This window comes from Hydra vulgaris, chromosome 07 (assembly GCF_038396675.1).
Source record: "Hydra vulgaris chromosome 07, alternate assembly HydraT2T_AEP".
Lineage (NCBI taxonomy): Eukaryota > Metazoa > Cnidaria > Hydrozoa > Anthoathecata > Hydridae > Hydra > Hydra vulgaris.
The window spans coordinates 6107501-6122782 of NC_088926.1; the positions used below are offsets into that span (position 1 = coordinate 6107501).

Here is a 15282-nt window from a genome sequence, read left to right on the forward strand (position 1 = left end):
GTAGTATATATATATATATTTATTTATTAATATTATTTATTTGTTATTACTTTTAAGTCTATTATAAATATAAACGTAATTATAAATTACAAAACAATAATAATAAAATGTGAATAAAGTTCATTAATAAACTTTCCAGAAGAAACTAGAATTTAAAAAAAAATCCATTTATTTTCATAGCAACTATCCAAAATACAATATATAAAAATTTTACCGAAGTCATTATTAGCATGTATAATAGAGGTATAATATTTTTACAAACTTGATAAGCATGTCATATTCTGATGAGTTTTTGTATATAATTATCAGAACTCAGTTTCATTATTATATTTCTAGAAAAAAACTCATCCTCTGACCCACTAGAAAGTCGAGCTAAAAGCTGTTATTTACATAACAAATAAGCTTAGAGATTCTTTACTGACAATTTAAAGTAAAACGTTTTCTGCTTTGTTTTAAAAAAATAAGTTATATTCAAATAATTAATAAAGATATATACCACATAAATGAAATATTAAAATGTTTAAAAAACTATATTGATAAAACTACATTACTAAAAAAAAAATTAAACTAAATAGGTTTGCACTTGCTGTTATAATGATTTGTTAATAAATATTTCATATACAAAGTTTCTCCAGATTTGCAAAGACTTATGAAATCCTCTTAAACTTTTACTGCTTGTTCAGCACAAATGTTGGATCTTTGTGTATTTATAGGCTAAGGAATCACACCAAAATTTTGTGAATGAACTCAGAGCATTTGGATTTTTTTAAAGGCTTATAAACACTTAGTTAGAAAATCAGATATCTGATTAGTTTCCAGTAACAAGCTTAACTGCTATCTCAAGCCATTGTCTGTCTGAAGGATTTAGAATCAAGCTAGTAATAAATCAATTGACTGGAAGTTCCATCTAGCTTGGTTAATATTTGGTAAACTTTTAAAATTAACCTCGGATAATTTATTTTCATTCCAAAAATATTTCACTACATTAATGAGATGCCTCAAAAACTGCATGTCATCTTTCCATTTCAGTTCAGTTGTATATCGCTATTGCTAAAGTTTGATGCTAAATAATCATAATTACTACCTATTGCTTTAACAAAATATTATGACAAATCAGGTGAACCTGTATTACCTCCAAAAAAGCAATTCAGGCATAACTTTAATATGCAATCTCATATACAGTGCTGAAAACCAACATAGGAGGTTTCTCAAAGCCAACTCTATCAAAATGTGTCATTAATCTCTTTATCACGTCACTTGTTTTCCCAGCGTTAAGATGCAAATCTTAACGCTGGGAAAAGTCTTTGTAACAATCATTTTTATAGATCTCCATAAATCACATTCATACAAAAGTTTTTCAATAATTGGCTCTGACTTTTCCTTCTTCAATAACATTGGCTTTAACCTCTCTTTTATCATTCCTTATCACAACTACATAATGCTCCACCCTAGCTATTTTTTTCAATCAAAATACAAATCTCAAAGATGAAAATCTCCAATTTTCATCTTTAATTCATTTCTCAATTTATCTTGTAACTTTATACTCTCTTGGATGATTGCCGTATGGAGTGATGGTTGAGTTGGTGCAGGAAAATCAACCCCAGTCATCTGAAGTTGCTGTCACACTGTGGTAGCTTTTCGTGTACTCAAATTTTCTTGAAAAGGTTTATAATCACTACCACTGTCACTTCATCATTGCTACTTTTGTGTTCCTCTCTGAATTCATTCAAAATTGAAGTTTATGGCATTGATGAAACATTTCTAATTTTAATTTTCTTTGAAGGATGCATTTTTTAAGGATCACCAGGCTTTATTGTAGTATACCTCACTTTACCAGATGTCACTAATTGTGTTATATAAATTTATCTTTTAATGCAACCAAAGTCAATACTCTTTCTTTACATCTAATAAACCATTAAAACTAGAAATACCTGGTTTTTTGATTTCTATTATTGTATTTGTTTCTTTTTAATCAATTTTTCTATTATACTTGTTTTAATTTTTTGTTTAATGTTTACTGTTGAAAAACTTAAATTAGCCTGTAATTCTATACACCCAACTGAAATTCTGTATTGATCCTTTCACATTTTTAAAGTCTGATGCCAAGCTGGTGTATTTGTTTATTATTTTCCAATTTGTTATCATTTTACATATTTTTGCTAATGATTCTTGAGATTCATTTTTAAGTAATCTTTTACTTTTCTCAAAGTGAATTGAATTTTTTTCCAAGCATCTCTTGTTTTTTTGGTGGCAGTAAAAAAAATTTTTGAATCATTTTAAATGTTGTGTACTAACTAAACTTGCAGTGTATACAATTTATTATTTGATTAGATATATAAAACAGTCAATGTTTTTTGAAAACACTTACAGTCAAAGTTATTACAGCCACATTAATCAACATAAATATAAGTTTAAAATTTATACTAAGTAGAACAAATGCCCAATAAACCCAATGTCACTTTTACTTGCAATCTTATGAACTATAATTCATTTTGTGCGTGACTTTTTTAAATGGATGAAAAAATCTTGAGAATATGTGTCACCCACAGTTAGCAAACTTTTTTTACATTTCCATCTGTGTCACCCACAGTTAGCATATATCTTTCTGTGTGTAGCACTCATAGTTAGCATATTTTCTTTTATCTTTCTGGTTCAGCAAATGTTGGCATTTTGATTTCTATCTTTCAATGCTTTTCAGCAAATGTATTTAACTTTTATCTTTGGTGTCAGTAATTTTATCGATAATTTCTTTTAATATGTATGCATAGTTTTTTTAATATCAATTTGCAAGTTTTTAGATTTAATTAATTTTTTTAAATTAATTTATAAATGTGGGTACATAACAATAGTGTGAATCACAATTGATGATAATGATTATAACTACAGTAAAGAACAAAGTAACAAAGCTTTAGTTCGTAGTTTGTTTTGTAATTTTTGTTTGTAGTTTTGTACTTTCTATTCATAGTTAGTTTTGCACTTTCTGTTTGTAGTTTGTTTTTTACTTTTTATTTGTAGTTTATGTTATACTTTCTGTTCATAGTTTGTTTTGTACTTTCTGTTCATAGTTTGTTTTGTACTTTCTGTTCTTAGTTTGTTTTGTACTTTCTGTTTGTAGTTTATTTTGTACTTTCTGCTCATAGTTTGTTTTGTACTTTCTGTTCTTAGTTTGTTTTGTAATTTCTGTTCGTAGTTTGTTTTGTACTTTCTGCTCGTAGTTTGTTTTGTACTTTCTGCTCGTAGTTTGTTTTGTACTTTCTGTTCTTAGTTTGTTTTGTACTTTCTGTTCGTAGTTTGTTTTGTACTCTCTGCTCGTCGTTTGTTTTGTACTTTCTGCTCGTAGTTTGTTTTGTACTTTCTGCTCGTAGTTTGTTTTGTACTTTCTGCTCATAGTTTGTTTTGTACTTTCTGCTCATAGTTTGTTTTGTACTTTCTGTTCTTAGTTTGTTTTGTACCTTCTGTTCATAGTTTGTTTTGTACTTTCTGCTCGTAGTTTGTTTTGTACTTTCTGCTCGTAGTTTGTTTTGTACTTTCTGCTCGTAGTTTGTTTTGTACTTTCTGCTCGTAGTTTGTTTTGTACTTTCTGTTCTTAGTTTGTTTTGTACTTTCTGTTCGTAGTTTGTTTTGTACTTTCTGCTCATAGTTTGTTTTGTACTTTCTGTTCTTAGTTTGTTTTGTACTTTCTGTTCGTAGTTTGTTTTGTACTTTCTGCTCATAGTTTGTTTTGTACTTTCTGTCCTTAGTTTGTTTTGTTCTTTTTTTGTTTGTAATTTAATACTTTAAAAAAAAAATCAGTTTATAAATAATTATAAATTTGTAAAACTGTTTAAAATTTATTTTAAAATAATAATTTTTTTAAATTACATTTTTACAGCCTCTACTGCATTTTTATCGTTGGATTTTAAAAACTCATCAAACATCATTGCGTCTTCTTCAAGATGGCGCTCTGCTAACTCTAACTTCTTTTCTTCAGTCTAAATAAAAAAAGCTTGAGAAATCATTTGATATTTTTATAATCATTAGGGTCATTCCATGTCAAATCAGCAGACATATGTACTAGTAAGTGAGCAGGGCTCCGGCCCAGGCTAAAAATGAGACTTTTTGCAAATCCGGAAATTTTATAAGATTTAGCAGGGGTTGATACCCAGGTTTAAAAAAAAATTTATAATTCTTTGTATATTATAACTTTATACTTATATTTACTATTTATTAAATTCTGGCATACATTTATGCCAGTATTTAATAAATAGGGATAGATACAGTAAAAAGATGCAACTTGTTGAATACGAAGCCAAGCAAGAATGAGTTTTGGTTTATTGTGATAGAGATGATAGCTTATTTGAGCATTGTAAAACAAAATTGTACTTTAGGATGCATAAATGTTTATGCAGCCCTGGTCACAAATCTGGCCCTGGCCCCGGCTATATTTTATCAAACCCAGCCCTGGCCCCAGTCAAATATCATCTCCAGTCGCTTACTATGTCATCCCATATTTTGGATTTTGCTAATTATTATATAGATTATAAGGTTTATGAAAACTAGTAAAATCTGAAAGTTGAAACCACCAACTCCTCCTCCAACTTCTTACAGCTCTTGAGATATTCAGGTTTCAATTTTATTATTTATGCTGACTCAGTATTTTTGCAACATGCTTATTTTTTCATATAATAGCAATATTTAATGAACAGAATGAGATATCGAACTGAAATTTGGTACATAGACAATTTTTTACATGAACTCATGTATTTATTTTTTTTTAGAGCACCTTAGCTACATGTAAACTGAATAAAAAAAAGGCATATATTTTAGGGTACTTTGATGGTCAAAATTTTGTTACCACTATTGTCAAACTTAACTGTTAAAAATTCTTTTAAAACAGTAACACCAGGTCATAATATAGTCTTTTTGGTAATCGTAGGTGTTTTTGACACTGAGTTTAGCTTATATTGTGAAACACCTATGGACTCAACAGGGTTTCCATTATTAAAACTGAGGCTAAAAGTAAGGATTTTAAGGAGATTTAAGGAGATATTTTCCTAATATTTAAGGAGATTTGATCGCGAAACTACATTAAGAACAGAATCTTATTTTTTTCAATAAATTTTAAATAAAGGCAGAAAAACTATTATAAATTAATATATTACTTGATGTATATATAAATATAAGTATATTTATATAATAAAAAAAACTAAAATCAAATTAGTATCATTGCAAAGAATGTCTGAGTGTATTTATTGTTTTATAAATTAATTACATTTTAATTTCATAAAAAAATTTATATTGCCTTCTTAAAAAACTTTGTTTTTTTAAGAAGGCAATCTATCACTATTTCATTAAAAGAATACTATTTTTATCTATTATAGCTCATTGCTTGGGATGCCATGCTTAAACGTAAAACACCATCACCAAAACCTGACTGTTTCAATATATCTTATCATTACAAGTATTTGAGGTCTTTGAAGTAACATTCCATCAGTTAAATCTTACCAATTTTTTCAATCTACACAATCTTGCAAAAATTCATTAGACTTTCTCGCTCTTTGTGAAACTAGTTTAAATTCATCTGATCTTTCCTCAGATCTCAGCATTGATGGATACTACTCTTTGATTCACAAAGACTCTAATAGTCACATGCTTTGCTTTAGCTTATACTAACACATTAATTCACCTATTTGTCAACAAAGCAATTTTGAATCATCAAACATATTGACCATATAATCATTCTTTTATATGGTTCTGCTTAGCACCACTTAACTCAATCAACTTTCTCTTTGTACTTTATTGTTGTCCTTCTTCTTAAGACTACACTCTTATAGACGTAATCTCTGATCAAATTGACCATGCCCTTTCTCTTTACCCCTATGCCAATATTGTTATTATTGGTGACTTTAATGTTCATCACACATGAATGAATGGCATGGTTCTGACGCCACTGACCCTGCCGGCACCAAAACTCATTGTAACTTCTGTATTTCTCAATCTCTTACTCAAATAGTTAATTTTGTGACTTTTTCCAAACAACCCTAATCACTTACCTTGACTTCTTGGTTTGTGTCTTGTCTCTGACCCTAGCTTGTGCTCAACTTTTTCTTCTTTAGGTGGTTCAGATGATGCAATGGTCTTTATAAATCTTTTATCTTGTTCTTCTTCTTTGACCTCACCCTATCATTGCACTACTTATTACTAACCTATAGTTGACTCTTTCTGACCGACTGATTCTTTTTGTGATTTTTTTCCTGACAGTACTTGGACTGATGTCTTTTCTCTCTCCGCTGATAAAAATACCTCCTACATAATTTCTTGGATCCAAGCAGGTATGGACGCTTTTATTCTATCTTGCCCTTTTTGTGCAGCTACTATATTTAGTAATCATTATTTTCATCTTTTTCAAAAGAACAACTCTTTAGAGAACAAAAGTCTTTTTATTACTGCAAGGGAGTAATGTAAAAATCTGCTGTCTGATGCTAAGCTCCGATAAGAAATGAGATCCGCTGGATCTCATTTCTTATCTCAGAAGTTAAAATCTAGAGACTTGAAAAATCTTCAACAGCGTCATTAACAAAGTAAAGTCAAACATTCCATCTCTATTAAGGATAAGGCTGAGCTATTTACAAAGATTTTTTTTTCTAATTTGAATCTTGAATCTTATGGCCATACTCTTCCTGCCATTCCAGTTAAACAGGTTAACTTATTGTTACACATTTATATCACTCTAGTGATGATCAAGTCATTTTTTAATCAAACTCTTCTTAGTCTTGCAAAAGTGTTCTCCAGAACTCACTTGAATTCTCTCTAAACTATTTAATAAGTGCAGGAAACAAGATTCAGTCAATCTTGTTTTCCTGTCTGCTAGAAAATAGCATCTGTGGTTCCAATTTTTAAAAACTTAAGAGAACATTTTGTCTCTTTTAACTATCTAAATAAGTCTTTTCTCTAATATTAGTAAAGTTTTTAAGTCTTTGATCAGCAAATTTCTAACATCCTGTCATGAGTTAAACAGCATACTCTCTAGGCTTTCTAGGATGACTTTAATAAAGTCATCCTATTTTGGCTTTCTATGATGACTTTAATAAAGGCTATTTTGGCTTTCTAGGATGACTTTAATAAAGTCATCCTAGAAAGCCAAAATAGCCTTTATTAAAGTCATCATAGAAAGCCAAAATAGCCTTTAATAAAGTCATTCTAAAAAGCCTTTTTTATTTTCAGTAACTACTGTGGTGCCTCAAAGTTCTATCCTTGGTCCTGTTTTATTACTTATTTACATTAATAAACTTCCTGACAATCTTACATCTAAAATGCTCTATTTGCTAAAGACTCGACTTTATACTCCTGTCTTGACAAAAAGTTTTCTCTTTTTGATTGCTTAGAATAGGCAGCCGATTTTGAATCTTATCTCACTTTTATAACAGATTGGGGTTTGTAGTGGCTTGTAAATTTTAACTCTAACAAAATTTAGTTATTTTCTGCAAACAACTCACATACTGCCAACATTCCTATATTAATGAATGGTAATCATCTCACTGAGTCTTTTTCTTTAAGTCTTCTTGGATTATCATTCACTACTGACCTCTCATTAAAAACCATAAGTAAATTTATTTTAATAGAGGAGGAAAACTTGAATCATTTCTGATCTAGTGTAAAGCAAGATAAATAATTGCCTTTCACTTTTTTTTCAATTTTCATGTTTTTTAAATAGATTACAGCATTTTCTGAAATTTACTTTAAAATGTAACACTAAAATATTCTTTATGGTAAAAGCAAACCGTTGTAGAAAAAACTCCATAATCAAATAAACCAGCTCTCAATAACAACCCATGTTTTTAAAAAAATTGAAAACTTGAAAATATATTTAAAAGAACCATGTCTTCTTGTTAAACATTGCTTGCGGTAGGCAACATTACATTTTAATCCAATAAAACCATTTTTTCCATATTTTTAACTTTTTTGTTAAAACTTTAAAAAAAAAATTTATTTTAAAAGACATAAAATTTATGTTTTTCAGAAAAAAACATTCACACTTTTTATTAAAAATTATTTTCACACTTCATTTGTATGTATGTTTCATATTAAATGACTTCCTCTTAAACATAATTGAAGGTTAATTTAACTTAATTTACAAATCAATAGTAATTAATTAGTAATCAATTAGTAAGTATTAATTAACTAATAGAGTAAGTATATACAAGTAACAAGATACTAATATTTACAGCATTATAAAATCTAAATAGAAGCAATGAAATTATCGTGAGAAAATAAAAAGAATTTATAAAGATAAAAATCATAAATGCATTTGGATTAAGGTCTACTCAATATAGTTAAGGTGATTCATAAATTATTCTGAATTTGTAGTTCAAATGATTTAATTAGCATGTTATGTCTAAACAAAAGCTTTACACTGTAACTTTTTTCATTAGCAATACCTAATTTACTCTAGATCCTAGTCCTGATCTTTTCTGTTGCATATTAACTAAATATATTTGTCGAAATACAACATTTCCATCAAAATTCATACAAAACTTATGGGTAATCATCAAGAAGTAAAAATAATTAAGAAAAACGGCCATTGATTCAGCAGAACAAATCATACCATTAAACTATGATGATCAATTCAATTATTTAAAGTCTTAAATCTAATTTAGACGTGATCTTGATTTTAAAAGATTTTAAAAAAAAATTTAATCTTTGGTCTATGTTTTTTAGGTCAGAAACAAATCTATATTATGTAACATCAAATATGTGCAGAATATTACCAAATTTGTTGAGATATTTTGTTTTTATCTTTAAAATTTAAAAAATAAGTATTTATAATTGTTTTTCATTAAAAATCAACTCCTTCAAAAACTTTTAATTTCTATCATAATTTAGAGACCAGATTGTTTGATAGAACTATGCCTTGGTCAGCAAAGTAATTTACAAATGCAATAATATTTTAAAACCGCCTTAACTACACATAGTAATGAGTTTTTTATACTTAGAAAAGTAATATTTGTCCTATACAAAATAATTAGCTTTAATTAATTAATTTATTAGTTCTAAGTTTAGTAAATCCAAAAATGGGGTGAAAAATTGGATTATCAGCTGATTTGTCATAGAATGAACCATTACACTTATACCAGAATAATAATGTAAAATCATAAACCAAAAAATTTCCTTTGAAAATTTGTAGATAATATAATGTTTATAGGAGGTAAAATAAAATTTTTACTGGAAAAAAAAGAATTCATTATTATAGTTAAGAAATAGAGTGTGAAAACGTGTGGTATTTTATAAATAAATAAATAGTAATAATACATTATTGCTTGTGGCAAAAATTTATAAAAAAACTCAAATTTATATAAAAACTCACAAATTTATGTAAAAACTTATGTTTTATTTTTTTGACAACAAACTACCAATTTAAACTTTTTTAAACGTTGTACCAATTGCGAGTGGCACAGTAGTTTTGTCTCAATCAGTTACTAATTTTTTTTTTAATATATATATATATATATTTTTGCTTTCTTATTATTTTATAATAGCAAATAATTTATAAATCACCTTAAAAGCTGAATTACTATACAATAAAAAAAACTTGCTATATTTGTCCTATTTAACAACTCTGGCAGAGTTTTTAACTCTTAGGCTTTGCTGGCCTTAAAGATAAAAATCCCTAGACTTAATTGAGGCTTAGTGTAATGTAAAAAAAAAATGTGTAGAAGATCTTAGCTTTTAAAAATGTAACTATTGAGACATAACAGAGCATTAAAAAAAAGGCTATATAGTAAAGTTATATGTCACATTTGTGAATTAAAACTTTATTTTTTTAGTGACAAAGTAACCAATTGGAACATAACTATTGTACATTAAAAATAACATAAAACATGTTAAATAGCAATGATAAACAAAGATTTACTGCATTAACTTAAGTTTATTTAATTAAAAATAAAAAGATGTAAATTTGTTACTTGTTGGAACCAATTTGATATATAATGTAACTTAAAAATGTTACAGGGGAGGGTGTACAATTTTAATTGAACTGACATCACTTCTAATTAAAAATGAAACCTTAAACTGCATTGTTATTGTCAATTAAAAATCTGAACAATTATTTTAATAACAATTTATAACTACAACTTTTACAGATAATTTTAACAACTTATTGAATTCGTTAAAAAAATTCGTTTTATAAATCAATGTTTTCAAACATTAAAATTCTTTTGCCAAACTAGATATTAAAGACAACATAAAAGACTACGCAACACAGTCAGAAAATGGGCCAACATTTTTTTTTTATTCATTACTTAACATTAAACAATTATATGTAAACACTGTAAATTTAAAAATAAAATTCAAACCTTTGCCATTTCTTCAAGCTTTCGAATTTCTGCTCGTTTTACACCGAGAGCATACTAAAAAAACTAACTTTAAATAATAATCGTAGTAAGAAAAAATAATTTTTTTTAAGAGCAGGGGAATTAATGAGTTTCACTAAAAACAAAAGAGTTAATGAACTTTCTTATTTCATTTATTTAAACGTGATGAAAAAAACATTTTCAGCCAAGAACTTTTTTCAAAAAAAATTCATTTATTATGCGAACTTAGATATCAAACATCTCAACCACACTAGTTGTCAAGAAAGAAAAAGTTCATTTAAGAAAATAATATTACATAAAAAACATTTAATTATTTAAGAGACAGATTTTAAAACTATGATTTATGACAAAAAAACTTTAACTTTAGGAGAAAACTCATGAAATAAAATATACCAGCTTTTATTTGAGGAAATCTATTTTATAGAGACTTCTTTTTTTTGTGTGGAAAAAAATAAATTTGAAATTTAGAATGCTTAACCGGGCTAATAATATAAAAATCACGAACAAACCATAATAATTAGTAAATGCTTGGTATCTGGTATCATAGATGCTTGGTATCTGGTATCATAGATACCAGATATGAATTAGGCTGACCAATCAAATTCTAACCAAATTAACAACATCCATATCCTAAACTTATCTTAAAAATCCAAAAACATATGATAAAAAACATAGTTCAGATACCATAACAAATAGCGGTTCACAAAAGTTTTATAAAAAATGTCTGAAGGAATTTTTTTTTATCTTTAACAAAAAGTAAATGATTTGTTTTTGAAATAAAAAAGAAGCAAGAAATAAACTTCAAGTTTCATTATAGGGAGTATAACACTGAAAAGTTATGGAAAGTTTCTGTAATCAAAAATAAAGCAAAATATAACTGTTTAGCTGTTGAAAAACATTTTTTTAAAAATTAATAACAAACCTGAACCAAAAACATTTCTCGTTTTTTAGCGATGAAACTGTTTAAGTCATCTTTTTCAATACGCCGATCTAAACCAATAAGAAATATTTATATAATATATATCACGCACCAAAAAAAAAAATTTTTTTTTTTATTGTTTTTCTTTTTTTTATAAAAAAGTGTATGTATATATCTGAAATCATAATACGCAGTTAGTTCTTTTAATGTTTTTTTTTTAGTGTCCCTTGGTGCGTTTTTCGACATAGAGCTTAAGTCTCAAGAAAATTTTTTTTATGCTGCAATACGGTACAGTTTTTCATACAACAAGATGTTACGATGTTGATGAAAATTCAACTAAAATTACCATAAATAAAAGACCAATCAGGCCAGAATTTCTCAAGTGCTTATTTCATTATTTCATAAAAAGTAGCATTGGTATAAACATAGATATAAACAATTTAAAAACAGTAAAATGTAATTTAATTGTAACAGCTTAAAACAATACATAATCAACAATATCTAAAAAAACAAACAATATTATCGAATTTTTAAATCATAAAAAAAAACACTAAATTTTTGAGACATATGCATAATAAACAACAAAAATTATAAATAGGAATTTAAAATACACAGAAAAAATGCAACTGCAAACATTCAAGTTAAGGCAACATGCAACCTCAACCTGCAAATAAAAAAAATAATAATCAAGGGTTTTGTACAGAGAGGCAAATTCCAAAGGACTTATGTTCGAGGAAAAAAACTTGACTAATGAGAATTTTAGGAGCACTTAAGAACAGGACAAAAAGGATTGAGAAAAGAAAACAGGTAAAAAGATGAGACTTAATTAAATGATGAGTAACAAGAGAATGAACTGTAGTAGATGGCACAAATGATGCAAGCTCTTTTGAGCAGTGCCCATTATAGTGCTCAAAAAAAAGAGAAAGAGAAGCAACATTATAATGATGTGATAATGATTGGAAGTTGGCTGCAAGAGCAGGTCCAACTATGTTTATGATGTATTTTTGCACCTTGTCTGAAAGAGAAAGGGCATCATTAGAAGATTCGCCCCAGATATGGCAACAGTATTCCATGCAAGGAAGGATTTGAGATTTATAGAGATAAAGAATAGAATCTGGAGTGAGAAAGTGTCAAGTATGATAAAAAGATACAACTTAACAGATGCTAATTTTGCAATAGATTTGATATATGGCTTCCAAGAAAGATCTAAAGTAAGAAATAACCCTAAAAGATGAAGGGCAGATGACTCATCGAGTACATTACTGTTCATAAATATTGGAAGATTTAAATTATTGTGATAACGATTGGTAGAAAAAAATAAGGTTTTATCTGAATTAAAGTTCACCTGCCACGGTGAGCCCTATGCTGTAGCTGAAGTGAGATCCTTTGCAAACTCAAATGCCTTCTCAAAGCAATCAGAGTGTGTTCGGTTCTTATCAAAAAAAGAATAAATGGTAGTATTATAAGCAAACAATGCCACTTTAGATGTGAGAATTTCTGGGAGATCGTTAATGTATATTGAAATAAGTATAGGGCCAAGGATAGAACCTTGAGAAACCTGAAGTTAAAGGATATGAAGAAGAGTACTGTTCATCGAGGACAGCGTTTATACTACAAAATACCAGTAATTTATTATAAATGGCCTGTCGCAATCACATGTTTGCGGAGATGCTGTCTGATGCATTCTAAGTGTGTTGCGGTCTATTCACTGAACCTGAGATTTTGAAATTTAAAAGATTTAAAGAGAAATGGTCCAACCTGGTTCACCATTAACTTAATCAGCAAATGATACTATTGATCTTAGTATGTGACAAATTAAAAGAGTTTATTGCTGAGCAACTTTAACTTGGCCATACTCGAGATAATTATCAAGAACTTCTTCAACACGCAACATTTAAGACTGGATTGAATAATGCTCAACAATCTTTTTGAAAACTTAGTGTCCTTCACAGAGCATGTTAGATGACTAAGCAATCTATACAATGAAGATCAAATTGCTCTTTAACAGTAACAAATACAACAACTCAATAGACTTGTAGCCAACATCTATCTTCATGTTCTCATGTTGAATAGTTATTGATGCACCATTCAAAGAAAATCTTCTTATAATATGATTATCCTGATTTGCCGACTGAATGTTTGAAAACGTTGGCAAGATATTATTGGCATTTAAGCCAAGAGCTAGCAAAACTCTGCTCTCACAACATCTCTTATAAAAAAATCATTTAAATGGGGCCTCTAAATATTGTAAATATATCAGTTTAAAGTTTATATTTATATATATATATATATTTATTATGTATGTATATATATATATATATATATATATTTATATATATATATATATATATATATATATATATTATATATATATATATTTATTATATATATATATATATATATATATATATAATATATATATATATAAATATATAAATATAAATATATATATATATATATATATATATATATATATATATATATACATATATATATATATATATATATATATATATATATATATATATATATATATATATATATATATATATATATATATATATATATATATATATATATATATATATATATATGTATGTATAAATATATTAAACAATTAAGAAATAAGACAAACTTTTTCCAATTACTAATAAAAACCATTTTTTTAACAAATAAAATAACAAAACATGTTTTTACTATTTTATAGTCATCTTCAGTCATCTATTTTATAGTCATCTTTAAAAAAAAAACTTATTTAATTTTATATACAACTACTTTAAAAAACTATTTCACACTTCCTTATATTGGTAATATATCTGATCAAACCAAAAAGAGTTTAAACTCCATCATTAAAAAAATTGTAAACATGTAAACTTTAATTTAGTTTTTACATCCTTTAAAATTTCTAATATGTTTTCACCAAATGATCCTCTTTGTGTAGAGTTAAATCATCCATTTTTTATAAATTTGTATGCGCAGGATGTAATTTACATTATATAGGCAAAACTTCTTGCCAGCTCAAAACACAAATGATTGAACACTACCAAAGAGACAATAACTCACACATATACAAACATCTCCATGCTAACAATAATTGTTTTAATAATTATAATAATGACTGTTTCTCGATATTGGATTCCAGGCCTCCAATAAATTCGAGCTTAAGATAAAGGAAAGTTTCTTGGAATGGAAAAAATTGAATGGAAAAATCCAGATATGAACAAACAGTTGAACCATTATAAAATATCACTTTCGCATAATAGTTACCATTTTATTAATCGTTAACCTTTTGTTAAATAATTTAATAACTTTTTTATTGTATTTTTTGCTATTGCCTACTTTGTTGTAATTAATAAAAAATTGTAATTTATATTTTATTACTGTAGAATATTTGTAAGTTTTTTTTTTTAACCTAACTGAAGGTGACTATAAAATAGTCAAATCAAGTAATTGTTAAAAAAAATGGTTTTGATTAAGTGGAAAAATTTTTTCTCATTTCTTAATTGCTTTATTTATTTTGTGCAATAAAGAAATTTAGGAAATATATATATATATATATATATATATATATATATATATATATATATATATATATATATATATATATATATATATATATATATATATATATATATATATATATGAAATTTATAATATACTCAGAGACATGCAATAATATATTGGTGCCTAAAGTAGACCTACTTACAACCCACCTTTATGAGGTGAAAATTAAGACTATTAATTTTTTACAAATACAAGTCCCCCAAATAAAATACTAACTAGTAGGAAAAGAATGGACTTTTTTATCTGGCACTAAAAACTGAAAATATTAATATAGCAATGACCATCACCCTTACAAACACCAGCTAATCACCAATCAGTAACAGTCATAATAGCTGTACTCTTCAGACATATATCATTAAAATCATAATTTATAAAATTGCATGAAGCACAATTTTTTTTGTTTTGTAAAAATCTCATTACACTTCACTTGTCATTAAAAAAAAAAAGTAC

The 15282-nt window shown here is 26.9% G+C and overlaps 1 protein-coding gene across 1 annotated transcript in view; it reads right to left on the reverse strand.

The window, feature by feature from the left end:
* LOC101240608 (cilia- and flagella-associated protein 100) overlaps nt 1-15282 on the reverse strand; it is a 97282-nt gene that overhangs the window by 58444 nt on the left and 23556 nt on the right. Inside the window, exons 4-6 of the mRNA XM_065800879.1 lie at nt 11272-11339; nt 10332-10385; nt 3862-3971 (exon numbers count right to left, since the gene is read on the reverse strand). Coding sequence (XP_065656951.1) covers nt 3862-3971; nt 10332-10385; nt 11272-11339 — 232 coding nt within the window. The remainder of the gene's footprint in view (nt 1-3861; nt 3972-10331; nt 10386-11271; nt 11340-15282) is intronic.